Source organism: Hippopotamus amphibius, chromosome X (genome assembly GCF_030028045.1).
Source record: "Hippopotamus amphibius kiboko isolate mHipAmp2 chromosome X, mHipAmp2.hap2, whole genome shotgun sequence".
In the NCBI taxonomy this organism is placed as follows: domain Eukaryota; kingdom Metazoa; phylum Chordata; class Mammalia; order Artiodactyla; family Hippopotamidae; genus Hippopotamus; species Hippopotamus amphibius.
This window is the reverse complement of record NC_080203.1, coordinates 5,912,260-5,940,097: the sequence shown is the minus strand read 5'-3', so window position 1 is coordinate 5,940,097 and position 27,838 is coordinate 5,912,260. Positions and strand designations below refer to the sequence as shown.

Here is a 27,838-nt window from a genome sequence, read left to right as displayed (position 1 = left end):
AAGTCAAGTGGATGGGCTTTTTTCCGTAAGCGGATGGGAGGGTCCTCCAAATTCTCTGGGGGAAGAGCCCCCTCTCCTGTGCCAGTACCTGACAACTCTCAGAGCCCAGGCTGTTGACCTACCTCCATGTAATCTGGGCTAAGTGGCCACTTATGTATGTTAATGACTCCAGCATCTTTACGAGGCCTGGAGAAGTGTGAAGAAGAAAGCAGCACTGGGGAGGCCAGGGGCCAAATAGTTGGAAGGTGGAGGGCAGCGCAGAGGAGAGAGGAATGAGGCTGTCCTTTGCTCCTGGACATGCTGAGGACCAGGCTGGCCTGGCCTCTGGCGGAGTCTGTCCCAGTGAGACCTCTTGCTTCCTGATGAAGCCAGAAAAAGAAGGCAGAGATCTCACAGAGTCAGGGAGAGAGAGCAGTGCAGCTGGGTCAGGACTCAGAAGGCACCTTGGGCTGGGAACCTGCAATGATGAGTTCTACTCTGCTCTGATTTGGAGCAAGGCTCTTCCCTACCATAAGCCTCAGGGTCCGTACCTACCAGGGTCAGAGTTGCAGCCAGTGTTCCTCAGAGGGTGGCCTTGCAGGACTCCATGCTCAGAGACTCAGTCCCTGCAAAATAGTGCAGATAGATGTGCTCTGTAGGTCTGTCCAAGTCTCGGCCTCTCTGTCTTTAGCTTGCCTGGTGATCTTTTTTCCCCAATTGTTTTTATTGTGGTAAAATATGCATAATGTGAAATTTACCATCTTAGGCAGTTTTAAGAGTACAGTTCAGTGATATTAGGTACATCCCTAGAGCTCTTTTCATCATGTACAATTGAAACTCTGTCGCTATGAAACAATGACTCCCCATTACCCACTCCCTCAGCCCCCAGCAACCAGCAATACTCACCTGGCAGGTGAGATAACATGATCAGGAAGATGCTTTTCCCAGGGTGAGGCTTAGCCAGTGCTTGGTAATCTTGAACAAACCATGGGCCCTCTCCTTCCTCTCTTGAGAGTGATGACATGAGTAGGTAATCTCTCATTTCTCCTCACGTTACAAAAAGCGTGAGGGTCGTAGGGAGAGGAGTTAGCCCCAAGGAGACAGAATGGGTCAGAAGAAGAGAGATGGTGAGGCCTTCAGTAAAAGGAAAGCAGAGAACGATGCCCCATCCCCATGCCAGTCGGGAAGGAAGAAAACCCGATAGGTTGCTAAGTTGAGAGAGGGGTAGCAAGAAAGCACAGGCTCCTTTGTCATTGGAATACCTGCTTGTGTATCTTCATGGACAACATCTTTGGGGGGGAGGAGGCAGACCTCAAACCCTAAGCCCTGGCACGGTTGGCATTCCTGACTAGAACTCAGAGCGCCTACACCAGGCCACCCGAAAGCCCATGAAGAGTGCTGAGCTGGGCCCTTATGGCCTTGACCCAACCGTCTTCCCCGGCGACTGGAGTATCTCCGGAAAGAACTGGGATTGGCAGCAGGAAAGAAAAGAAGATCTAAATTCCGAAGTGACTTTTTTACCCTTTTTACCCCCTTTTTTAGCCTGATAAGGATTTTACATGAACTTGAGTTGTTCCTTTGAGACAGTATCATATTCTTTGCTTACACGAATCCTGTTTCTCTTTAATCCATGTGATACATGCAGAGGAGCATAGGAAACAGAAACTAATAAAACCAACCCGTGTACTCACCAAGACAGATTAAGAAGTAGAACATTCAAAATATCTTAGAAGCCTCCCCTCTTCGCAGAGATCACAACTGTCCTGACCTGCGAGTGCTGACTCTAGGCATCCACCCTTGGCTCCTCGGCAAGCTTTGAGCATATCCTAGTTGGATCAGGTGCATCACCAGTCTCTGTAGGTAGTTATTTTCTGCATAGACTCCCACAGATGGCTCGTCCCATCTCTCTGTGTTGATCCTTATTAGTTTCAGTCTTAGATGGGGACCTCGTCTTTTTTTCAATGTTTTAAGATCTTCTGATTACAAGAATAATACATGATCTTTGTAATAAACTTTGAAAATGCAGAGACGTGTAGGAAAAACACAAACCCCACAAGATAATAAAATATATAAAATACAAGGTATAAATAAGCCAGGGATAACCACTGTCAACATTATTTTTTTGCTCTTCTGAAATACATATATTTCACATGACTGGCATCGAGCTGGGTATATAGCTTTTTCCTTTTATTGTGAAATATGACATAGATACAGAAAAGTGTGCAAGGCCTATGTGAACGGTTTCAAGAAGAAGTGTAAAGTGAAAACCTGTGTCAGCACTGGTTAGGTTGAGAAATAGAACACTGTCGACCCCCTGAGTGGACCCCCCGGGCGCCCCTTCTGGTAGAATTAACCCCTGTCTTTATTCCAGCGTTCTCTTGCTTTTCTATGTAGGTGTCCCTACTTATTAATGAACTCTTCAACAAGCAGTCGATTTGTTTTGAAGAGCCAAGTGGCAAGCACAGTCTAGGTGCGTAGGCAGCAAAGGGTCCCGGTGCCACTATTGGCTGAAGGCTTCCAGAAGAGAAGCTGCTCCCCTCTTAGAGAAGCCAGTGACTAAAGGCACGATGGATCTAGCTGCTTTTGACCAGGACTGTGTCTTTAAAAACCAAACCAAACCAAACCCTCATGGTACTTTTAGTGGGGCTTTGCAAGGGAGTGAATTTAGATGCATGCATTAGGTCTGCTGTCTCAATCCGGAAGTCTCCAAAGGAAATCCTGCCGCTCCCTTCCTCGGTTCCCTGAATGTGATGGTTCGTTGGATGGCTTCTGCACCCAGCGGGGAGATACTGGGGGGAATGGTGGGGGGAGGATTCGGCACACATAAGCAGAAGGGTTATGCTTTGAACATTGCATTTTTTAGTATTTGTGATGAAGAGCTTGTATTTCGGAGCAAGTCAGACCCCGATTCAGCTTCCAGCTCTGTCACTTCCTTTGACTTTGAGCGAGTTACTTTGCTTCTCTGACCCTTATTTTCCTCGCCTATAAAATGAACATAATAATGATACCCACCTCTCAGGGTTGCCGTGGGGATTCAATGACATAAGAACTGTACCGGGTTTCCCTCAGTGCCTGGCACGTTGTCGTAGTTCAGTACATGGCACCTGTTCATCATCACCACCCTCATGAGACAGTAGGGACATCTGGAAGCTGTCAGAACTTGGCTGCAGAAGCTCTGGACTCTGGAGTGCTTTGGTACCCTTTGACCCAGTCCCTGATGCTCCTTGTAGTCCTGCTCTTGACCTCACCTTGCTCCTAGGGTGACTCCCAGTGGCCCACGCAGCCTGACCAGACACGCAGTCTTCCTCGTCCGTTACCCAGCATTACCAACAGTGGGCACAGCTCTGGCCGCTCGGCAGAGATGCCCCACAGAAAACAGCCAGCCTAAATGTCGGAGTGTATTGCAGACCTGCTCTGCGCTTAGCACTATGGGAGATGCAGAGGAGTCCCCACCGTCTCTCCCCCAGGGAGTGAACAGGCCACGGGCTTATTCATTGGCATTAGTGTTGGGATGGGAAGGGGGGAGATGCTTATTCCTTCACTCCTCGATTGATTTAAACACTATTGATCTTACCTTTTTGTATTCTTGAGTTATTTCTTTTTCTTAGCCAAAACAGCAATTTACCAGTTGAACTTAGTTCTGTGGTTAAATCGCAAGTCTGAGTACTTGATTGAGGTGAACTTGATTTTGGACCCCGTCTATCTTAGGCCTAGACATTTAAACTTGGAAATACTAAAATACATTTATAGAGGAAGAGTCCAGAAAAGCTCAAAGGAAACTTACAAAATGCAAATTTACAGAAGAGTCCAAGCAAATGGATAGGATTGGTGCTACCCTAGAGTTTTTTGTAGAATCTCTCTAGTGACTCTCCCACTCCCTGTACCACGTGTATCAGAACAGAAATCCCTCAACTTGCTGTCCTTGTTTTAGGGCACAGTTATTATAAAAGGAAAAGAACACCTGGGTAACACAGTAGCCCACCCGGCAGCCATTGCACATTTATGGACCCCTAGCAGCCCTCCAGAATCTTCTTGCTATTGGTCTGCTTAAATACAGCATTAGCAAAGGTTTCAGTTGGGCAATATGATCAAGCAAAACTCGGGACCTGGCCTTTGTAGTCACACAGTGTCTGGGTTCTAGTCCAGGCCCTGGCATTTACTAACGAGTGACCTTGATTGAGCTAGTTGCTTAACCTCTTTGTGCCTCAGTTTCCTCATCTTTACAATGGGATCATAACAGCGATAACAGTGCTATAGGATTGTTCTAAGAATTAATTAATTGAAATGACCACTGCAGGGGCTGAAACCAGCGCTGTGGGTTAAGTTCTCGGTAAATGTTTTTAATATAATCATCACTGTCGTTTGTTATTATTAGGTCTGTTTTACCAAAAGGTAGGAAAAGTGATAGCTCCACTGAGCTCTGTTGGCCAGACCACGCCTAGAACACATTCACTTCTAGGAGGAGTGGATCAAGACAATGGAGTAGAAGGACATGGCGCCCACCTCCTCCTGCAATTCTAGGCTGACCCACGTAAAACTCATAGGCCAGTGCCTGGAACATTGTAAAAGTGCTTGATACATGGCAGAGGTATTATTGTTCATTAAGACTGCCGCTCACCTCCAGAGAACACAACATGCAGGCACTGCACGTGTGTCAGTTCAGTGACTCCTCGTAACCCCCGCCACTCTATGAATGGCGCATGGTGATTACGTCCCTTTTACAGATGAGGATATGAAAGCACAGAAAGCTTAAGGAGCTTCCCCACAACTATGTAGCTGAGAAGTGGCAAATCCGTGATTCTGGCCCAGACCCACTGTCTCCAGAGCCTGCACTCTTAGCCAGTATGCTGAAGAGCTGTGCTGTCACGAGCGTTCACGGGCGGCTATTTGAATTTAAATTAACTAAAAGTGAATACAATTAAGAATTCAGTTCTTCATTTGCCCTAGACACAATTTTTTATTTATTTATTTATTTACTTACTTATTTATTGGCTGTGGCGGGCCTTCGTTGCTCTAGTTGCGGTGAGGGGGGCTACTCTTCATTGCAGTGTGTGGGCTCCTCATTGTGGTGGCTTCTCTTGTTGCGGAGCACGGGCTCTAGGGGAGTGGGCTTCAGTAGTTGCAGCACGTGGGCTCCATAGTTGTGGCACATGGGCTTAATTGCTCCGCGGCATGTGGGATCTTCCTGGACCAGGGATTGAACCTGTGTCCGCTGCATTGGCAAGCAGGTCCTTAACCACCGCGCCACCAAGGAAATCCCTGCCCTAGACACACTTCAAGTGCTCTGTTGTCGCATGTGGTCACTGGCTACCATATTGGACAGCGCAGGTAAAGAGCATTCTGTCCTTTCTGGGAGGATGATTGAGCATCATCTCAAAGTCCTGTGGGACAGTACTGCTTGCTGAGCTTCTAGGATTCTATTCCTTACAAAATTTCAGGTTTGAGTTGTGTAGCTTTCTTGTATTATTATTAATAGATGCATGCTTGTGATATATTGAAATCCCATCTGCATTTGGCCAGTAATGTAATGGCAAGTAAGAGGCCAAGAAGTCTGACTCACATTACATTTTTCTCATTTCCCAAAATATCACTTCACGTTTATAAAGTCGTTTCCTGTCACCTCTAGGGACATTCACCAATTTGCCCAAAGATCCAGCTTCTTCCACAGCTCTGCCTTGCCTTCTTTGGGCTGTGTGGACAGTACTTAGCACCCTAGCATGTTCATCTCACTCGTGACTCGAACAGCTGGGGCTGGCTTCTAAAGTCAGCCCAGCCGTGAGTGCCCTTGGCCTCTGGGAGTCTCTGGCACATGCAGCAAGGCTCTGATTCCTTCTTCTGGGCTCTCTCTGCTCGACTCTGTTACATGGTTAGTAAAGAAAAGGAGGAGTTCAAGATTTGTTGCCTGAACTTTCAGGATGAGTAAGTCTAGAAATCTACAAGCTCCCAGAAGCCAGTGGAATTCGCAACTATAACCTTGTGAATGCACATATACCTCCTTCTGACCTCCCTGGCAAAGACTGGACCAAGATCTAATCCAGTCAACAATTGATAAAGCCAGAGCAGTCATCTGCTTCTTGCAAAGCATCTGAGTATCTGTGGGGGTTAATCTGAGCTCCTTACACCAGAGCCCATTTGCACTACAGTGAGGTCGCAGACTAGCCAACAACATGGAGTTACTCCAGTGTGGATGAAGGACACCCGACTGCTTCTCTCTGTGTGTGGAGAAGGAGCCCTGTTCTCCCAAACTCAGCAGTTGCTTGGGTTTTAGTCACTCTGTAATCAGATCCAGGTCTGTACCCACCTTGCCACTGTGTGTCCTGGCTAAACCTATCTCCGCTTCCTTGTAAACTAGGGACCGTCTCAAATATACGTGTGTGTGCACAGTTCGTGCAGTACATGTTAGCAGATGTTATTTCCACGGTGTGATTATGCTTTCTGTTCTGCTGATGGGTTTTATTAACCCAACGGCATTGAAAAGGGATGAGTAGATGTGCTTAAAATGAGGGTCAAGGCTGAACCCTTTGCCTGTGCCAGGCATTCTCTGGGCACCAGAGGGATTTAAAGATGATTAAGACCTGGCCCGATAAGGGTGTTCAGTCAGCCAGAGGAGCTGGACCAAAGGAGAGGCAGAATTCCCAGGGTGGATCTCCAAGGACATGCAGGGTTCCAGAGGGGAAGCTTGGAGAAAGGGCTCTCTGGGCTGGCGAAGCAAGGAGCACGAGTGCAGGGGACCGAACACATGTGGCAGCCTGTCTCGGGAGCTCCGAGGAGATGGGTATGACTGAGGGGCAGTGTACCTGACACCATGGGACAGGAAACCTGGCTGCCAAGAAGGCGGGAGGCCAAGGGACGAAGAGCCCTAACTGCAAAGCTTAGCAGGATGTGCTTGAGGCTCTAAGCAGCTGCAAGCCATCGGAGGGACCCAGGGCCAGCCTCGTTCCAGCAAGTTCTCTGGCAGTCACAGGAAGCCCAGTGGGTGTGAGCTCTGTGAAATCGGGCACCGGCATCAGACAGTATCCATCCCAGGGTCTGATTCTCTGAAATTTGGAATCACAGGGAACCAGCCAAGTCCAAGAGAGTAATCATGCCCACCAATTATGGATTGCCTTGCTTTTCTGTGATTTTCAGTGATTCCAAAGAGAGAGATGGGTTTATCTCGTGTGGAAACCTCTAGGCGTTGGAAAGTCCCAACAACCTTTTCTTTGGAAGCTGGACCTCCCACTTACAGGGTGTGTGACAGCAGTTTCTTTTCCAAAGTAAATAAAATGGAGAAGACGCACAAGCATCAGCTACAAAGCTGCTTATCAATCAGAGTCAAGATTGAATCTCACCTAGTTGATTTGTTTTTTAACCGGGGATTACATGGGGACGAGAAGTGCCTGCTCCCTTTCTGCTCCACTTGCACGGGTGGCTGTAGGCCCATTCCCAACTGCCGCCGAAACAGAACTGCCCACACTGCCGGGGCATCTTGTGCCGTTGGTAATTTCCATGTGCCATCTGCAGGTTTTTTCCTGCGTGCTGAACTACCGAGGCACTGCAAGCGTATGTTCATGCTCATGGGGGGGGTCTTGCTTCTTGACCCGTCACTAATATCCTACAAGTCACATGAAGCTACCAGGGATTCCTGAGCAAAAGCTTAAAATGCTTCAGTTCCCTACACATAAAGCCCCACTCATAGCTTTCAGACTGTGTCGTCATAGGGTGGGCAAGGAATCAGACCCCTAGGAGTAGTTGCATATCGGGATTGTAAAAACTCCTATATGGCTATAAAATAGTGTTTTAAATTATCAAGGTGCTAGGTATGCAGGCACGAAGAATAGTCCATTGTAGAGAGCGACGTTTCCGCCCCTGTCTCAGATGACCTTGGTCCAAGGACAAATTGGAACTTGAAGCAAAGCTGCAGGTGGCCAGTGAGCTCAGCTCTGCACTAATGCGCCAGCCCGAGGGGAGGGGCGCCGGGCCCTCTGTAGTTTGCATATCGTCAGAATGGCAAACAAGTTTTCTTTCCCACGTGCAGTGCGTTCCCTTGCTAAGCATATTTCATGTGGTTTTTTCGGTTTTGTTTGTCTTTGGGGAGAGGGATATCATCTCTAAAACTCTCCAAGTAGTTAGATTTTCTTTCTAATCCCATCTTTAAGTGTTTATAATTTGTTCTTTACATTTTGCCTCAGGCCCCCTTGTAAAACCTGGCCTGTGCTTTTCCTAATGGCACACTTGAACCGTTTCCACATCTCAAAACTGATTTTCCACATGACAAGCTGATCACACACACACACACACTTCGTATGGACTTGGGAACCAGGCAAACCTGGATTTGCATCCTCCTCTGCTACTAACTAGCTGTGTGACTTTGGGCAACTTCATTAACCCTCTGGGCCTCAGTGTTCTTATCTGTCAAATCAGGGCAGTAATTGTTCCTGCCTCATATACAGCTGTTTCAAGGATTGAGTGAGACTGGATATTGAAAGCAGTTGGGTTAGTGCCTGGTATGTAGCAAATGCTCGATAAATTCAGTGGTGGCAGTTTTTATCATTCATTCAGATAAGGCATCCAAATATTCACTGGCCTGTCATCCATCACAGAGACTTGCCCACAGTAGGTGCTTAGTCGTGTTTATCATCATGAATTGAATTGACTCCTACTGTTTAGCTTAGATTCGGGGGATAAATATTGCCCTTTCTACTGGGATGTTTGATAGATGCAGGTGATCACTCAAAACTCAGGTGTTAAAAGCACAAGAGTGAAGAGGCTGCTTCACATAGAAAGACCTTCTCATCCAGGCAGGCTCCCACTGGTGCTCTTGGGCACCCCTGTGGCCGAGTGCTTGGTGTGCTCGGCAGGATGTTAGGGCTCTCTCAGCAGCTCCTTGGAGTCTTGAGGCTTCCTCTGACACGGGTATCAACTGTGAGGGTTTTTAATTGCCTTTGGCTGAAAGAATTGGGTCAGATATTCAATTCGGGTGAAACCCCTGTCTTCTAAAATATGATGGAAAGGGGAGGTGCCACCCACACACAAGTCCTGAAACCTCGGGGCCCCGACAAGGTGAAGTACAGTGAGGGCTGCCGCTCAGGGCTGGGCTGCTGTGAGATTTCCACTTGACTGCTTGGTTTTGCACTCACCATTTGGTTTTGCAGATTCCTCAACATGTCTACACACAGGTACCCTACAAACCAGTCTAGAATGGTGTGCTCTGTTGGGGGGGAGGGGCGTGGGGAAGGATCGGGATTGGTCAAGGTCATTGCTGATGAACCAGCTCTCTGACCTAGCTTCACTCCCATTTCCAACAAGACAGTGACTGATGGAGGCAGAGGCTCCTTAACTGAGACCCACGGATGGGTAGTAAGTGGTCCAGAAAACCCCTGAAATTATATGTAAGATGTTGGTGGGCTGGGAAGGGGGAGATACCAGTGTAAGTGCTTTTTCTGTGCAGAGGGACCATAGCTTTTAGCCGATTCTCAAAGGAGTCTGTGACCCGAGACAATTAGGAGTGCAAAGCTGCTGGGTTTGGTTGGCCCAGAACAGTTGGTGTGTGTAGCCCAACACCCAGACGACCCTATTAGGCGGTCAGGGCAGTGACGAGGGCAGTCAGAGGCATGTCATGGCCACGCCGCTGATGGACTCTTCAATGGTTGTTGTAGACTCATGTAGACAAAGCCTGCAAGCTTGGGGAAGCCAGGCCCCCCCAGGTCAGCCTCGGGCGACAGCCCCCATCCTGCCAGGCCCTGGGGAGTGAGTCCTTCCTGCCCGGCAGCTCCTTTGCTCAGGAGCTGGCCCGAGTCACCTCCTCGTACAGCACCTCAGAGGCAGCGCCCTGGGGCGGCTGGGATCCGAAGGCCTGGAGGCAGGTGCCTGCTCCACTACTGCCTAGCTGCGACGCTGTCGGTAAGTCACTTCCCCGGCCTCGCTTTCCTCATCTGTCAACTGGGCGCAGTCCCCTGCTCAGCCTGCCCGCCTGCCGCACAGGGATGTTGGGAGGAACAGAGGAGGTGACAGCCCAGCCCGTAAAGCTCTGTACACCTAGGAGGGATTTCTAGTGCTTTTTCTACTGTGTCCCGGCCAGTCTTTGGCAGAGAGACCACCCAAGCAAGCAGAGCGCTCCAGGCACCTCAGCCTCTTCTCCGGGGGATTGAGTGGGGATCGTCCCGGGCACAGTGGCTCCCTCCCTGCTGTTGGCCTTCCAGCACCCCAGTTCCTTCCCTGCCTGTCTGTCCCCCGCAGCCAGACTGTGAGCCCGAGGGGGGACAGGGGCTGCGCTTCCGCACCTCCGAGTCCCCGCTGTGCCTGCTTGCTGCATAGCTGGCGGGCGCGCGGGAGCGGCGTCTCCCTCCAGCCATCTGCTGTGGACTCCACACCCCGAGGGGTTCTTTGACCCCACCTGGGACTCGCGCACCCCAAGAAGTGGGAAGTTGGATCTCCCCGCTGGAGGACTGGTAGCCCCGGAGGAAGGCAGGCAGAAGGAAGCGAAGCCGAGCCCGTCCAAGATGGCTGTGAGTTTCCATCACCCTCCAGATGGGAAAAGGAATGGCTTGACTTGCCCTAAAGAGTCACATTAGTGGTCATGAGAGCAAGGTGGTGGACGCCAGCCAGAGCGGGCCTTTGCAGAGAATTTCATTTGGCTCGTGGACTTGTTGTTCTGGTGCATGAAATATCAGTGTGTGCAGGACGTCAGCCCTCTCTGCAGAGAAGACTAGAGAAATGAGCGCTGGCTGGGTGATAGTGGTCAGAAGACGCTCGTGCAGCTGAAAGGCCCTCCGGGATTCTGGCCTTTAATGGCAATGCTGCTTCAGTACGTGCGGCCTTGTTCTCCCCAACCCACCTGCCTCGGCCCGCAAGAACAAGCCGTGCTTTCCATTCAAGGGCTATCGATTTTTTTTCTCTCTCTTTTTTTCCCCTTTCTCTCTGTGTGTTCTCTGGCTTGTGCAGCACAAAGCTGCCAAGGAAAGAGAATGAGCAAAATGGATGGAGACACCATCCACTCAGGACGTCTCTGAGTTCCAGCCTGGTCTGCCCTGTCCTTCCGTGTCCCCAGAAGGTAAAAAACAAGGCACCCAAGCTAGCTTGCCTGGAGAAAATTCATTTCCCCACTTTATTATCTCTCTTCAAAGCCAAGCCAGGCCTTGCAGCCAGCAGTGGAGGGTGGGGCAGACGCTCGGCCCTCAGATCTTCCCTATGAAGCTTTGGAAGTTGGGCCCACCTCGGGGGGCTTTGAGGGACAGGACCTCCAGCTCAGCCGTGACTCAGGAAGGCCAGACTCAGTGTGAGACGGAGGACGCAGGCACCCCAGGGGAAGAAGAAAGGCGAGCTGCAAAGACGTTTGTTTCCTCTGCCGCCAGATGAATCCCAGCATGTAGACCCAGCCCTTCCGGGACCAGACCGCCCTGAAACCACCAAGATGGAGGTGGAGTCAGGAGAGAGTTCCTGTAGTCGGAGATCAACTGCAAAGGCAGAAAATGGAGAGGAAAAAAGCTGACCTACAGCTCTGGTCATTTTCGATGACATTGATTTTGTGAAGTCCCCAGTGGCAGCTTCAGATGGGTTCAAAGGCAGCACCATCGCTGTGGGGGAGGTCCCTGGCTCCTGCTCCAGAGGCCCCAAGGGTCAAAGAAAGACCCCAGCAGGCCCCTGGTGCCCCGGCTTTCACCTGGCTTAGAGCCAAGGGGCGTGGCTGGTTCCCATGTACCGCGAGGGCCCCACGCCTGGAGTGGAGGTTTCGGCCGTGCCGGCTCACTCCCCATCCCTTCACTCTGGTGTATTTTCTTTAGAAGATGTGTCACCACGGGCAACAATCTTCTTCGATTGATTTACTTGTGTCTTGTCAGTTTCCCCCTCCATCGTAAGCTTCATGAGAGTAGAGACGCACAGTGCCACCCCCACGCCTGGGACAGAGCCTGGCCCATAACATACCCACGAGAAACGTTTGTCAGCTGACTGACAGAAGGCCTCCCGGGCTGCCAGGTAAACACTACCTTCCCACCCGGGATTCAGCAGATTCTTCCCAGAGTCAGCGAGGCTGCCCTCCGGGCAGGGAAAGGCATTGAGCAGAGGCCCTAGGAAAGGGCAGGTGTGCAGCCCAGTCCCCCCGCCCTGGCCTTGGCCTCTGAGGTCTGCAGGGAGGGGTAGTGGCCTGATGACCCACTCGGCACTCCCATCTGGAGGCACTCCGGAGAAACTGAGTCACAGGCTTCGAGAGTTAGGAAACGCTGAAGCTGGCCCGCCGTTCGCTGTGGGCAGCCCGTGGCTGAAGGACATCTGAGGGGAGTTTTAGCCCAAGAACACCCACGTCCCCTCAAGCAGGGCTTTGGGTGGAAGCGTCTTCGTTGCCTCCATCCGTGGGCCACGGGGAGCCAGAGCCTACGGGTCTGAGGCGTCCCCATCTGCAGGCGTGTGGGGGTCCCTGCAGTTCAGATCTCCATGCAGAACGCTGTCTTCCTGCCATTTCAAAGGAGAAGTCAGAAGGGTGGGGGAGTTGTTTCCAAATTTGGCTCCCCAAAACCAGGAAAGAAGGTGCTTTTCCTAGTGGAGTAATAAACAGACAAACAAACCCACACACTAGAGCTCATTAACCTTTGAACCTTTAACACAGAACCGAGTGCCTTTCTGCTGCAGCAGGCAGGCTCTGCACGGGGCACCCAGGGGCGTCTGCTGGGAAAGGAGGCAGGAGCTGCCTGGTGCTGGAAAAAGAAACCCCCCCTCCCTCCGCCCCTTTTCCTCCTACCCCTCTCCCTTCTCCCCCTCACCCCCTTCCCCCACCTTCCCTCTCCTCCCCCTCCTCCCCTCCCCCTCCTCCCCTCCTCCCTCACTGTCCTCCTCTCTTTGTCTCTCTCTCCCCCCTGCCCTCCCTTTCCCCCCTCCTCTCTTCGTCTCTCTCCCCCCCCCCCCTCCCCACTCCTTCCCTCCCTTAATGCTGCCTCACAGAATAAGGCTTTGGATCCATCCCTGCACTCCCCCAGAGCTATTCCCTTGGAATCCCCTTCCCAGTCAGAATGCTCTCCTCCTGGGGATTGTGGGGCAGGGAACTTCAGGCTGAATCTGCCGAATGCAGGAACCCTGTGTGGGCATCCTTGGGGCGGGGTGGGGGGGGGGGCGGCTTGCTGATATTCTGCCTCTGCCCCAACCCCCACCCAATTAGAGCATCCCTGGGCCTTATGAAGTGCTTGAGACCGTTCTTGGCCTGCACTGGGTAGAGGATGCGCGAGGTGCTTGCTCTGGGGCTCACAGGAAACATCCACCTGTGGTGGCTGAAGGGTGAGGCCCACAGGGCAGCCTGGCCTCCTGGGGGGCCCGGTGTTGGGCTCTGCTGTTTTGTGTGGGGAGTGGTGGGGTTCAGGCCGGCCTCTTGCCTGGCTCTCCTGGCTGTGCCTAGCACACACAGATGAATGCTGGCCCTCGAGTGAGCCCCGGCCATTAGCCTGAAGCTCCTAGAAAGGCAGCCCCAGGACTTCCTGGATCCTGGATCCTGGCTGAGGCCTGTCTGTGAAGGTGGCCCCTTCACCAGGTGGGAGGAGGAGCCAGGGCCCTCATTCTCTGGGAGGCTCACACGGGGCCCACCTGACGCTGCCCGCAGGTGTCACCTGGTACAGCAGAACTCAGCTCCATGACAACCAGCTGCAGCCCTGGAAACAGCAGTCCTCGGGTGAGCGCCTCCATCACCCACGAGCCGCTGCACAGCTCGCCCCGGCCATCCTTCAGAGGGTCCGTCACTAAGCAGCCACTTTCAGCCACCGCTTCCTCCTGGTCACTGAAAACATTTGTCATTTCCTGTTTTCTCCATTTTCCAACGATTCTAATTGTCAGTGTCAAAAGGCAACAACTGTTTTCTTGGGGCTTATCTTTGGAGCACATTGATTCAGAACAAAGGATGGGGGCCTCCGTCTGCAAAACAAAGGAAGCGGCCTCCTCGGGAGGCCTGGAGAGAAGGCTCCCGCTGGCGTGCCAGGGACAACAGGCCAGGCCAGGAGCAGGGGCTGGCAGCAGCCCCCGGACGCCCCGGCGGCCGAAGAGACCCCGCACTGGACGGGCACCCCGGCGCGGCAGAGGCCCGTCCCCAGGCCGGCGACGGCGCGCTGTCTGGACCTGGGAGTTTCGGGAGCCACACTGCTGGCCACACTCTCGCTGGCACTCCGCGTGCTCTGGACTTTTGTGCTTCGTTGGATGAACACTGGCCAACATCCCGCTGTCCCTGTAACCCTGGACCGTTTGAGAAGCACTCTCTTTCATCTGGCGGACACTGCCCGCTTCCTCCAACTCTGACCCCTGCCCCAGCCCCGCCTTCACTTCGGGTTCCCAGGCCCCGGGGGTGTTCTTTCCTCTCCACCTCCTTCCCTTTGGACTCTTCTGCCTGTCCCCTGCTTTGTCTTTGGTCACACGCTGTAGCCTCCACCCGCCCCTCCCCCACTCGGTACAACCGTTATTTGATGAACCTAATGGAGCAGCCTGTGGGGGTGGCGGTAGAGCCAGTGTAGACAGCAGGGCACAGGAGCCGGTTCCTGGAAGCAGTGGACTGGGGAGGCAGAAGCACTGGATCTGCAGTTAGGAGACACTGCACTTCCCCAGCCATGTCGCCTTGAGCGAGTCATTTACCCTCTGTGAGCCTCAGTTGTCATTTCAGTAAGCTGAGCCATAGATCTTTTGCCCAGATCTCCTAGGGCTGGTGGGAGGTTCGATGGGAAGAACAGAGGTAAGAGGGCTGCCTTCAGAAAGGCCTGCCCACCCTGAGCATCTCAGGCAGAGCGCAGTGCTACCCCAGCTCCCCCGCTTCCTGATGCCATAGCCTTGGGTGGTCATGTGACCCCTGTGCTCCTTGATCCTGTCCCCGCTGCCTCAGGCTTTAGCAGGAAGAGGGCAGCTCCAGGGCTGAAGAACAGCATCCCCACCACCCACATCGCAGCAACCCCAGGGGAAGGGGGGCAAGAGCTCAGGCAGGAAGCAGGCTAAGGGCGGGATGCTGAAATCGCTTGCAGTGTGGTCCGCCCACTGCCACGTGTTTGTCCTCTCTGCCTTGGCAGGAACGGAAGCTGGGAACTGCCGCCAGGCCTGGGAGCCGGGCATTCTCCCAAGCGCCGGCCCTCCGCCCCAGCCCCTTCCCACGCCAACCCTCTGACTGCAGAGAAGCAGGCCTGGGCAGCCTGTGTTGTTGGGTCAAGTCTTCTGGCATCTGGTGGGGGAGGACGCAGTTCCGAAAGTAAACTCAGGGAGGTGTGCTCCCCGATGGAGCTGCCTTCATTGTTGGCACACAAGGAGGCAGACTTCTTGAGAAGGGGAGAGAGGGGGCAGTGGGTCAGCACTGGACTGGGAATGAGATCTGGGGCCCAGTCACAACCTGACACTGAATGGCTTAGCGTCTCGGGGCCAGTTGTGCCTTCTCTAGGCCCTCAGCTGGCTCTCTCACTGCTGTCCCCTTGAACCGTTCCCATTGCCCATGCTGCAGCTAGTCAGGAAAGCGAAGGGAAGCTGGGAGTGAGTGGCTACTCCGGGTGTCAGACAGTACGTCCATCTGACCGTGTGATCATCCCGCTCTTCATGCCAGGACCACCCGGAACAAGCCTGGGCCCTTTCCCCATGACAGCCCTGGAGAGCTGGGCACCCGCCACCACATAGCCTAGAGACTGCTCTGCCCCAGCCCCAACATCCCTGGTTCGCTCAGCCATTCTTTGCCGGTGTGGTTGGGAGTCCAAGCCCTACCTCCATCACTTAGTGTCCTCTGAGTGCGGCCAGTTTGTCTGGGTCTCCCTGCGACTGGCATGCCCAAACCTTGTCAGCACCGTAGACACGGGCTGGCCAAGACAGAGTAGCGTAGGACTGTCACCTCCCTCCTTCTACATACTCTGCTTCTATTAATGCAGCCTAGTGTTACATTTGCTCTTTTGGTGACCATATCTCACTGCTGCCCCATCCTGAGCAGAAGGACATCCAGAATGCTTGAATCGTCTTTCTCCGTGCTCTTGCTGTTAAGCTCTGTGTCTCCCGCCCCATCCTACGCTGTTGCAGTTGGTTTTTTAACCCAGGTGCAGACTCCTACTTTTATTTATACCTGTGGAATTTTGCTTGGGAGGGTGGGGCATGCATGCGAGTGTGTGTTGGTGTGTTCACTCATGCTTTCTGCTACACCAAAGCCAAGTCCTGAGTCCCCACACAGAGATCCCAAGGCTCGTATCTCTTGGTAGCCCTAATCTAACACTTCTTTTTCATCTTCTATTTAGCAAGAGAAGCAGAGATCGGGTCTTATGGCAATGACCCCTGAACAGCAGAGTGCATATATCGCCCAACAGATGAGTCAATTTCAAGGTAAGCACTTAAAGTCAGTGTTCTCAAAGGGGTGGGCTGGGGAGAGTGTGTGTGAGGTTGGGGGAGAATTCGCTCCAGCGTAAACAGTTACTGAGATGCTTCTGAAAAGCATTGAGGGAAAGAGAGGAGGTCTGCGAGGCACTTCCATAGCACCCCGGTTGGATCTGTCACATGGAAAGCTTAAGTCGAGTCCCAATTAAAGGCGCAGTCTTAACGACTCTGAAATCACTGTCTGATTCAAGAGATTGATTCAACCATGGCATCTATGACCGCAATCAACATTGATTGGCCGGAGATACAGCTGTTAGCCAAGAGCCCGACGTGGTCTCTGCCAGACTAGCCGGGGAGACATGTGTTAAGCAGTCCTTCCCCACCAGGAGTGACATCGGGTCAGGCCAAGCGTATATTCTTGCCTGGGGCTTGCGGAGGCTGCTTGCCCTCCAGCAGATGTTCAGCATCTTCGCTGTAGCCCAGTGGTGCCATCGTTCTGCTATTCTCTTGCAAAAACCCCTCTTCCTTTGGGCCTGACACCAGCTGAATGTCCCATCTGTCCGGGCTGGAGTGGCATGTCAGGCGTGCTTCAGCTGCAGGGACAGGACAGACAAGTTCCAGGAAGGCCAGTGTCAAGGGGTGGACATCCTTCAAGGGGGTGGGCAGTGCCAGGCCTGCGTACGGATACTGAGTATAAAAGCAGACCCAGACCCTGGCTTCACGGAGCTTACAGTCTACTGGCATTTTCAGTCCAGCGTGATCTGCCCTTGGGTGGAGGGGGAGCTATGAGCACAGACCCAGGAGGTCTCGGAGGGCTTCCGCCAAGAACAGTAGTCCCGGCTGAGGGTGGAGGAACAAGGGGAGCGGGGGCCGCTTGGTAGGAGCCCAGGGCGGAAGGTAAGAGGTCAGTGCTGGGCCAGTGGCCCCCCACCGGCAGCTACAGCTCAAGACGCCTGTGGCACTGACTCCTGCTTCTCTTTTTCTGTAGCCGTCCAAAATCAAATCACCTCCAAGTGTAGCCGGACCAAGGCAAGCTCCCCACCCAGCCAGCCTATGATGCCACCCAGAGCTGGCCTCCTTCAGAACAACCTGAGTCCAGGAATGGTCCCACCCACCAGGCACCAGAGCCCGGAGGGCGTGGGCCTGATCTCACCAATTCCGGGCAAGCAGCGTGGGATTTTCAGCTCCAGCCCCCCGTTTCCCACACCCTTGCTCTCCGGCCACAGCCCCCCGGGCAGCCTCAGATCTGTCTGCCGGCGCACGTGGGTTCCCAGGGCTGCCCCCACGGGAGCGCCCCTGCCCGTGTTCTGTTCCAGCCCCCTGGGCGGCCAGCCCCTGAGTCCCCACCAGCTCAGACAGCCCTGTGTGCCCAGAATGCCCACCATGCTCCACAGCACTGCCTGGGTGGCAGCCGCGGCAGCGGTGACCGCAGCGGTCTCAAGGGAGCCACCCCCGAGCCAAGCAGCTCATGGCATCCAGCAGCATTGCGGTGGCAACTCCATCTTTGCCAAGGCCCCCATGAGAGCCCCCCTGGGAGCCCCAGCGTTTCCATCGCAACAGGCAGTTGTGCCCCCCAATCAGGTGGCCCTGGGAGGCAGACCCGGCCAGAAGGTGGGCACTGCCCCGGCCAACCCCAGCTTCAGCCTGCTGGGCAACCAGAGCCTCAGACAGAGCCCGTTGCGGGCTCCCTTGCCCATGCTGTGCACCACCAAGTCCCTCACGCAAGGTATGGCCAGCTTTGGGCCTGTCAGTCCCATCCAGGGCGTCGAGCCGCCGAGCTATGTGGCCGCCACTGCCGCCGCCGCTGCCACGTCCACCGTCGCTGCCAGCCAGTCCCCTGGTCCCTTCGACAGCATGGGGAGCCCCCCTGAGTTGCCACCCTGTGACTTGTTGCCCCAGCCCCCACTGAGCGATCTGATTTCACCCCCTGACTGCACTGAGCTGGATTTCATCGAAGCTCTCTTGAAAGGCCCCAGTGTGAGCCCAGATGAAGACTGGGTGTGCAACCTGAGGCTGATCGATGACATTCTAGAACAGCACGCTGCCGCCCAGAGTGCCGGCTCCAGCCCCCAGAACGCCAGCGAGCTTTAAATGCCCAGAGGACCCCCCCCCCGCCCCCACCGTGGCCATCCCTCCAGGGAGTGCTGTGAGTCCATAGCAGATTCACAACTGGCCCCACACAGCCACACGCTTGTTGCCTCCTTACCATTTGAGGGCGTCAGCCCACACCCACCCGTCTCTCTACCTGTGACGAAATGGAAAGCTGGTGATTTTTCAAGCTACCTGTACATATCTGAAAATTTTGTAAATGGTTTTCCTAAACATTCATGACAGAAGTATTTATACTTCGTTTTGTGACTTTGTAAATAAAGTGGCGGCTTTTGTGTCAGTAGAGCTGTGTTTATTATGCATTGTCTGTGTTGATTCTACATTGTTGCATACACTTTTGATGCAGCGGTGGGTGTGACCAAGAGGCATTGTGCAAATTGACAAATACCAAATAGAAACTCACTTGGACATTGATTTCCATTTCCACTAAAACTTCTGTCGCCCTCTGTGACTCTTAATCTCTTCCGCAAACCTTTCAGTCTCTGCTAGCTCTTTCCTGATGAGCGTATTACAGCACAAGCCGTTTTATCATGAAGTGCCCCGCAAAGGAATTATTTGCCGGGAGGCCGGAGGGTTCTGTAGATTTGGGAGACACAAAGAGAGAGTGTGTGAGCTGGGCGCTGTCTGAGGATCTCGAGTATCTTTCCTTTATCACTCAGACGGTTTACACTACTCCAGCGGCACCTTGTGAGGTGGAAGTGAGAGATGTTTCTGGTTTAAAGCCTTTTGGTATTTGTTTTGATGTAAGGCTCTGTGGTCTGGGGGAAAATGAGTCTGTAAACATCAATAGTTGACTCGGGGTTTATCTTTGATGGTTTCTATCTGCAATTATCGTCATGTATATTTAAGTGTCTGTTATAGAAAACCCACACCCACTGTCCTGTAACCTTTTCTCAGTGTCCAGCCTCTGTGTAATCACATTTTAATTGCCACCTCGTATTTCGCCTCTACAGTTGAAATCTGGCGTCTGTTTCAAGCCAGTGCGTTTTTTTCTTCGTTCTCTAATAAACAGCCAGCAGAAAAGTGCCTCTATGTTTTCATTTTTCCAGGGAGCATTCAGTATCGACAAACCCCTGTCAGCTAAGCCTCCTAGTGTCTTTCGCCACTCCCTGTCTTGGGATGTTTGGGCACCGAGGGGACAGGGGTAAGAAGTTTGTGTCGCGTGCGCCGCGATCCTTTCACATCGCAGCGTAGGAGCACATCATTTTGGACTCGAGCCCCTCCTACAGAAGAGGAAACAGGGGAGGCTGCCAAGGTGACGCTGTGCTGGGGGCAGGGGGCAGGGGGAAGCTTGCGCTGAGAATCTAGACTCTCCCACCACCATCCTCTTTACACTGAGAGGGTGACAGACCCAATTAAAGATCCAACTCCGCCCACGTAAGGGGTGCCCACATAGGGCGGCTGGAAGTTGGCGGGAAGGCCGATTCAGTTGGCAGGTCTGCCGCCCGGGAGAGGGAAGCACTATCACTTCAGAGCCAGGAAGAACCTGGTGAAGGCGTGGTCCCTGGAGAGAACGCCCCGCTTCTCCGTCCCCTGCCCCTCCCCCAAAGTCTAAGCTAAGGCCAGCCCTGTTCGTCCTTAGCACTGGAGCGGGTAGAGCTCAGCGACCAGGGGTGTGGAGGGGCGGGGCACAGGAGGTGTGCCGCTGTTCCGCCCCCTTTGAGCTCCAGCACCGCCCCTGGAGCCGCAGCACCGCCCCCGGGCCCGTCAGTCCTGACCTGCTGCCCAATCCCTGCCCAATCGCGCTCGGCCTCCTCTTCTCCCCGCCCTCTCCGCCCGCAGTTGCAGACAGCATCTTGGCTGCAGGCTGTTTCCGATTTAAACTGCACGAAAACCACAGGTCTGGTGTCACCTCACAGTCGGGCCACCCCCTCGCAGCAAGAAAGTGGCTTCCACAGAGCTTCATTGCAATGTGGCCTCACTCTGAAGGGGACCCCAAGGAGATGGGTGGGACCTGTGCCTTTCCCACGAGGTGACCACGACTTGGCGTGTAGGTGGCAGGGGTGCAGATGGAACAGCACCTCCCCAAGGTAGTGAGGAAGCTAGTTGGGGACCAACCCCCCACCGCCCCCCCCCCCACACACACACACCATGTGCTGTAAGAGTGCAGCTGAAGCCCCAGCTGGGATCAGGTGTGGTCCATATTGAATGCATACATTTAGTCCCCCAGCTGGCAGGGAGAGTTTATATTCTCATCCTCAAGGTACGAAATGTTCCAACACGATGGCGTAGTTTGGGGGCTGAGGGAGGCCAGTACACTGAGTCAGGCCTGTCCTGTCCTGTCCAGCAGAGCCTGAAATGCCCTGAGAAGATGCCCCCACGCACCACTCTCAATGGCTGTGACTGATGGCAAAGACCCACAGCGGGGAAGCAGGCCTCCCTAGTCCGTGGGCCAGAGGGGTGGTGGAAACAGCCATGGCCCCACAGCCCTGGTGATCAGCCCACCAGCTCACAAGGCCCCTCCTGCTTCTTGCAGTGTAGGTCTGGGGAATGGATAACCCCCACGGGTGTCCCTCAGCTCCAGTCGCGACTCTGTGTCTCAGGCTCGGCCTCCGTTCCCCCAGTGTTGACTAAAATGCCCCAGGCAGGCCCAGGCTGCCCCTCAGGGCCACACCGGGGCATTTGGGCCCACCTCTCCTGTCCCCTCTCTCCAGTGGGCCCAGGGACAGAAGGGGTTGGCCCCACCTTCCCAGAGACTGTTGCTCACAGCCGGCCAGTTGGGGTGCTGAAGGCCCGCCCGTGCAGCGGGGCCTCCTCCGCCTGCCACAGGGCTTCGGGAGCCACAGCTGTCCCCTCTCACCTCTGCCAGCCCTCAAGAGTCCTGAAATAAAAGCTGAGCTTGGCCTACTGAGCTGGTCCTGCCTTCCATTCCCAGAGGGTTCACGTCCCACCCCAAGCACGTGGGGTGACCTCAGGGCTGAGGCCGTGTGGGCAGCCCTCCCGGCCCAAGCACTTCCTGCCACCTGCCCCCAGCAGGCCTTTCCCTCCCCGTTCCTCCCGGCGCTTGTTGGGCCAGGATGCTCCTGCCCAGAGTTGCCGGCGCCCAGCGTCGCTCAGCTCCCCTCTCTCCCGCATCCCGTGCCCCCTCCGCCTCGCCTCTCCTTCCCAGGGCCTCACCACCTCAGCCCAGCCAGCTCCAGCTCTAGCGCCCTGCTGCCCCTCCCCGCTCACTCCTCAGCCCAGGGCCACCTGGCCCACCTCCCGCTCCCTCCCAAGTCCGCTGGCCAAAGAACCTACTCCCTCCTGGCCGTGAACCCAATGGAAGCGTCTCAGTTCTCAGCGGACTTGCCCCTTCCACTGCACTGGACTCTCTCTCCTTCCAGAACAGCACTGCCCCCTGGGAGCCACGGTGCCCTGGGCCGCCTCTTCCTCTCTGTGGTCCATTCTCTCCTGCCGCTCTACAAGGAAACGTCACTCCTTCTGTAGCTTCCTCTCACCTGACTAGGGCTTCTTCCCTCTCTATCTCCCCCCTGGGAGACAAGCAGGGTCTAAGCATCCCAGCATCTCAACACCTTGACAGCCCAGCCACAAAGAGTATGGTATGTCTGGGCAGGGCCCGAAGTGTCAGTCCCCAGGAGAATACTGCTGGGCCAGTCTGCACATTGGGCTGAAGCCTTCCAGGCCCCTTGAAGAAAGAGTGAAAGAATTTGGAGGCTGCTGGATGCCCCTCACCGAGGGTTCACCCTCAGCCTGGGTCAGACAGCAGCCTTGATTGGAGCCCCTCCCAGACCCCGGCCTGCGCAGGTCCTTCACTGGGAAGGCTGGGGGGAGTTTGCAGGTGGGGCCTGAGGCCTACCTACGGAGGTGCACAAAGACCTGCCGTCACTAGCCGGGGGGTGCTCCCTATGCACCCTGTCCTGTCACCCCGCTCCTCAACTCTGAGGCCAGCCCCGGGGGAAATGCCAGAAGTCCCCAGGGAGGTATGTGAGCCGCCAGGGTCTCCATCCTCCCTTCGAGCAGGCTCAGGTCCCTGGAGGTCCATTTATCATCTGTCCCCCTTCAGCCTAGAAAGTTAGGGGGTCTGGCAGTGGACACAGAGTTCAGAAAAAGCACATGATGTTGGCTTCTCCAGTGTGTGGCTGTTCTGTGATTCAACAAGCATGCTTGTGCCAGGCACCGGGGGGTACACAGACATGGTCCCCAGCCTTGCGGAGTAAACCGGGGGATGCATCTGTCAAGTTCATGCACAGAAACAGAACCAGGGGGAGAGATGTGTGTGTGTGTGTGTGTGTGTGAGATATATATATATATATATATATGAAAGAGAGGGAGAGATTGAGATTGATTTACGATAAGAAATCAGCTCACACGCTTGCAAGCTGGAGCCCCAGGAAAGCCGGGGGTGTTTTTCCTAAGGCTGGAGAACCAGGGGAGCCGATGGTGTAAATCCCAGTCTGAGGTCTGAAATCCACAGGACAAGCTATCAGGAAGAGCAAGCTGGAAACTCAGGCAGGAGCGGACACTGCAGTCCACAGACAGAATTTTCTCTTCCTCAGGGAAGCCTCAGTTTTGCCCTTAAGGCCTTTCAGCTGATGGGCTGAGGCCCACCCACAGTATTCAGGATATTCTCCTTCACTTCAGCTGACCGTGGATGTTAACCCCATCTACAGAATACCTTCACAACAGCACATCAGTGTTTCATTAAATAACTCTCCCATAGAGCCTAGCCACATTGACAGGAGAACAGATGATCGACACATTTACAAAGAAAATAGTAACAAGTTGCATTAAGGTCTCCAAAGGAAACACAAAAGGGGCAGAGACCCAAGTGTGGTGGGGCTGGTGGGGACACTCAGGAAAGACAACTCTCAGGGAGTGAGGTTTGAGCTGAGATTAAAGGATGGGAGGGAGTAAGCCATGCAAAGAGCTCGGGCGAGGATGTTCCAGGCAGAGGAAAAAGCAGGTACTGATACGGGGAGGAAGGGAAAAGAAGTCGCTGGGTAGGGCTCAGTGAGCAAGAACAGCGGGGGAGGCAGGAGAGGGGGCGTGGAGGTGGGCAGGGCCCTGGAGGCTGTCTTGATTCCACAAGGGAAGCCTTGGGTCACTCCGGTACTCATGTGGAGGATGGCCTCCAGAAAGGATGAGTGCGGCCAGTGTGGAAGGCCTCCTTCCGCCTGAGTGCTTCCCCCAGACACCAGCAGTTCTGGAGTCTAAGCTGAACTCCTCCTCATCCCTGCAAGCCTGGGCATCCTCCTGCTCTGTGGAGAGTGGTCATCACACCCTGCTAAGGGCCCCAAATCCACTTGGTCTCCAAATCCAGACCTGGCAGTCATCGTCGATGTTTGTCTTTCTCTCATCCCTTCTGTATCCTGGAAAGATGGAATTTCTCCCCCACATCCATCTGCAAAATCTCTGTGATCACAATAAAAATCCCAGCAGGATAACTTTCTGGAACATGACAAAATGATTCAAGGTGACTCATCTGGCAAGAATAGCCAGGAAACTTCTAGAAAAGAAGAATCAAGAAAGGGTTCTAGCACTACCAGATATTAAAATGTATCATGAAGCTACCGTATCTGAAACAATGTGGCCCTGACTCAGGAAAAGACAGATGAGTCAGTGGAAAGGAAATAGAGAAAAGCATAGATGGGAATTAAGACCATGAACAAGGCGGCATTTCAGATCAGCAAGGGAGACCCAATATGCAGCGCTGGAAAAACTGACTGGCCATCTGCACAATACATCTGGGTCTCCTACCTCACTCCTGACATCAAGATAAATTCAGAGGATTCAAAAATAGAAAGAAATACCCATAAAAGCACTATTAGAAAACAAGGGTGGGTATTTTTATAATAGCAGGGTAGATCAAGCTTCTCCTATCATGACATGAAATCCAGAAGCCATAAAGGAAAAAACTGATAAAATTGCCTAAAACTTGCATACAGAAAGACATGCCATGAAACTGAGAAGATAAATGACAAATTTAGAAGAAGAAAAAAAAAATTTGGAACACATGCCAGACAAAGGGTGATTTACTTAATACTTACAAATCAAAGTAGTAGATTGTCTCCAACAAGACAAGTACTATTATTTCATGACACTTTCATGCACAGGAACCAAAAACTGCAAGCAGCCTGGGTGTCTATCAACAGGAGAAGGGATAAACCAACTCCAGCACATCCACGCAATGCAAGGCCAGCATCAACGCCACGTGTCAAATGCATTGTGCTGCCAGAAAGAAGCCAGACACAAACATACACGTCCTGTATGATTCCATTTACATAAAGTGGTGAAATAGACACAAGTTATCTTCAGTGAAAAAAAAGCAGAACAAGTATGGGGGTTGACTGAAAAGGGGCACAAGGGAACCTTCTGGAGTGATGGTCAATTATTTTGCTAAGGATATGGGTTACACGTGTGTGTGCATTGCCAAAACTCGGAGAATGGCTCACTGAAGATCAGGACATCTCGTTGTTAAGTACATTTTGCCTAAAACAGAAAAATCGTAAACAAATATTGAACTCTAGTTAATGATCTGCTGGAGTGCTTGGGGGTGAAGTATACTTATGTCTGCAACTGACTTTGAAACACACACAAAAAGATGCTTGATAGATGGCTAGATGGATGGGGAGAGAGAGAGAGATGTGACAAGAGAATAGAAAAACCTGTTACTTCTGGAATCTAGGAGGTGGGTCTATAAGGATTCAGTATATATTTCTTCAAATTTTTCTGATGACTTAAAATTTTTCATAATCAAATATTGGGAGAAAATAATTTTTAAAAATACAAAGGTGCTTTTAAATACAAATCTAGCAATTTGAGGTGGAAGAAAAAGGCCAGAGACCAAGTTTGTATTTGGAAGAAGGAAGTGGAATGTTTGATTTTCCTAGTCGTTTTTCCGGAAGCCAGTGTAGCAGAGCACCAAACTACAGGCACCTCAACAGCCACTCACTACGTGAAACGACTAGAAAAATTGGTTTTATCTCACCCCTTCTTTTTTTTTATATCCTAATCTACTCAATTCTGTCCACCCTTCTACCTCTACCCTGACTCCTACCCTGCACACCCATCAGAGACTGCAAACTTTTTATAGCATGGACTATCATATCTTGTCTACTTTATTGAATCTACATTATATGGCCGCGAAAAGTTTGCAACAAAAACAAGAATATCTTTCTTGTCCCCAGACACTCAGAATTCAATCACATTTCTAGCTAGAGTTTAACAGTTATGCCGGAATATACGAGGGTGAGTCAAAAATTATCTGCACTCTGACTGTTATCTCACACCTTCTGACAACATTTTGTAGAAACTGATCGCTCAAACCATTGCTCATCCGTTTTGCTCACTTGAATTGTCTCTATAGTCTCAATATTCTTTTTTCATCACAGGTGTTTTTTTAAATTTTCATTGAAATATACTTGATTTACAGTGTTGTGTTAGTTTCAGGTGTATAGCAGTGATTTGGTTATGCTATATATATATATATATATATATATATATATATATATTCTCTTTTTGATTTTTTCCATTGTAGTTTATTATAAGATATTGAATAGAGTTCCCTGTGCTATACAGTAGGTCCTTGTTGTTTATCTATTTTATATACAGTAGTGTGTATATTTTAATCCCAAACTCCTAATGTATCCCTCCCCCCCACCTTTCCCCTTTGGTAACCATAAGTTTTTCTATGTCTGTCAACATTTTGTAATTGTTCTTTTTAAATGTTTCTATTTTCATCTTCTTAAAATATTTACCTTGATAAGCATTTATTCCTTTGTATGCATTACATAAAAATTAAAATAGAGCTCTTTCAGATCACTAAGAAAAAGACCAACTGCCCAAGGAGGAGGAAATGAGCAAAGAACATGAACAGTCAGTTAACAGAAGAGATGCAAATTGCCAGTGAACACGGAGAGGATGCTAAACCTCCCCCATAATGAAAGGAAGGCCAATAGCACGAATGGAGCTCCATCAAGCCCCTTCTATCAGACCTGCCTCAAACGTAACAACGGATAACAGCCAGTGAAGCTGGGGCCTGGGCACACAGGTGTTCTCTCTCTTCCACCCCTGAGTGGAGGACAAACACATGCAACTTTTGTGGGCACAGTTTGGCGATTATTGGGCAAATTTCAACTTTGGCCATGCACCAGAATTGCCCGTGGAGCTTTTGAAAAATACACCTGCCTGTGTCCTAACCTCAAAGAATATAATTTAGAGGGGCTAGGGTGGGGCCCAGGAATCTGTATTTAAAGCTCCAGGATTGACTTTGGACATAATAGGAGTCTGTTACAGAAAAAAGTCACACAGGCATTCAAAGATATGTGGACAAAATCATTGATTACAGCATTGCTGGACCTAGCCTTAAATTGGAAACAACCCAAGTGTCCAACATAAGAGCCAGTTAAAGCCATTCAGTGGAGTATTACGCAGCTGTTAAAAAGCAGGCAGGACTTCTCATTTGTTGGAAGTCTGGGTTCCACGGTGCAAACTGGTTGGCTGGAATCCCTCTCAGGCCAACTTCTGCCAATGTGAGAGCCTCGAGCATCACCTTCTTGTTCAGATCCTCTCATCTTTCCTCCTCCAGGCCAGTTAAGGACCTCAGTAACTTGTCCATCAGTCCTATCTACTAGAAGAGTTGTTCCAACAGCACGACAAAGAAAAGATCCAACCAGAAATGGGACTTGGCATTTCTCCATGAAAGAGAAACTCTGAGGCACTAGCAATTTATGTGTAAAGGTTTCTGTTACTTATAGGATGGAGATCAGATTGGATACAGGTGTGAATGTCCATGCTGCCTTGCAAAGCTGCTTTCTAGGAATTGAAAGTAATGACAAGATGCAGAATTTTGCCAAAGAATCTTATTAGCAGCAGATTTGATTCAATTTCAGGGCCAGTACCCAAAGTTTCCCCTAGTAACCTTAGGATCACGATGGGGCAAGCTGGCAGTTTTTGCAATGGCAGTTGCCTTTTTTCCTTCTCAGATCTTTCTCCCTTCCACGTTATCTATAATCTAAAATTATCTACATAGGGGCTTCCCGGACAGTGCCTCGGTTAAGACTCTGCACTTCCAATACAGGGGACACGGGTTCAGTCCCTTGTCAGGGAACTAAGATCCCACAAGCCTCGCGGTGCAGCCAAAATAAATAAATAAATACAGTTATCTAAATAGTTGCCATGCCTTTCAGATTTTAACGTGCTTAGTCCCATTGTACTGACTCGCTGTTCTTTGGCATATCATATTCAGATTCTAAAGTGGATGATAAGAGTAGACCCAGTATCAAGCAAAAGACTGTTGAGACAAAGAGATGTGGAAATAGACATCAGTGATTTCACATTGTATTGTTTAAGTAAACATGATCTCATGAAGGTAAGTGTTTTTCTGCTCCATACCAATTGTCTTTCCATTTTCAGTACCAAATACATGCTCTTAAAGGAACCTGCCATTCAAATTCAGTTTGCCTTAAAAAAGAAAGCACGTGGCAGGCGCTGCCTGCCCCCCCCCCCCCCCATGCACATACCTGAGACCCACTGC

General features: G+C 51.9%; 1 protein-coding gene across 4 annotated transcripts in view; it reads left to right on the top strand.

Annotated features, from left to right (window-relative positions):
• MAMLD1 (mastermind like domain containing 1) overlaps positions 1–17,370 on the top strand; it is a 115,485-nt gene extending 98,115 nt beyond the window's left edge. For all 4 annotated transcript variants that reach the window (XM_057719416.1, XM_057719417.1, XM_057719418.1 and 1 more), the window contains 3 exons: positions 9,618–9,861; positions 16,179–16,263; positions 17,243–17,370. In XM_057719416.1, the coding sequence (XP_057575399.1) occupies positions 9,618–9,861; positions 16,179–16,219 (285 nt within the window). In that variant the 3' untranslated portion in view covers positions 16,220–16,263; positions 17,243–17,370. The remainder of the gene's footprint in view (positions 1–9,617; positions 9,862–16,178; positions 16,264–17,242) is intronic.
• Positions 17,371–27,838: the final 10,468 nt, after the last annotated feature.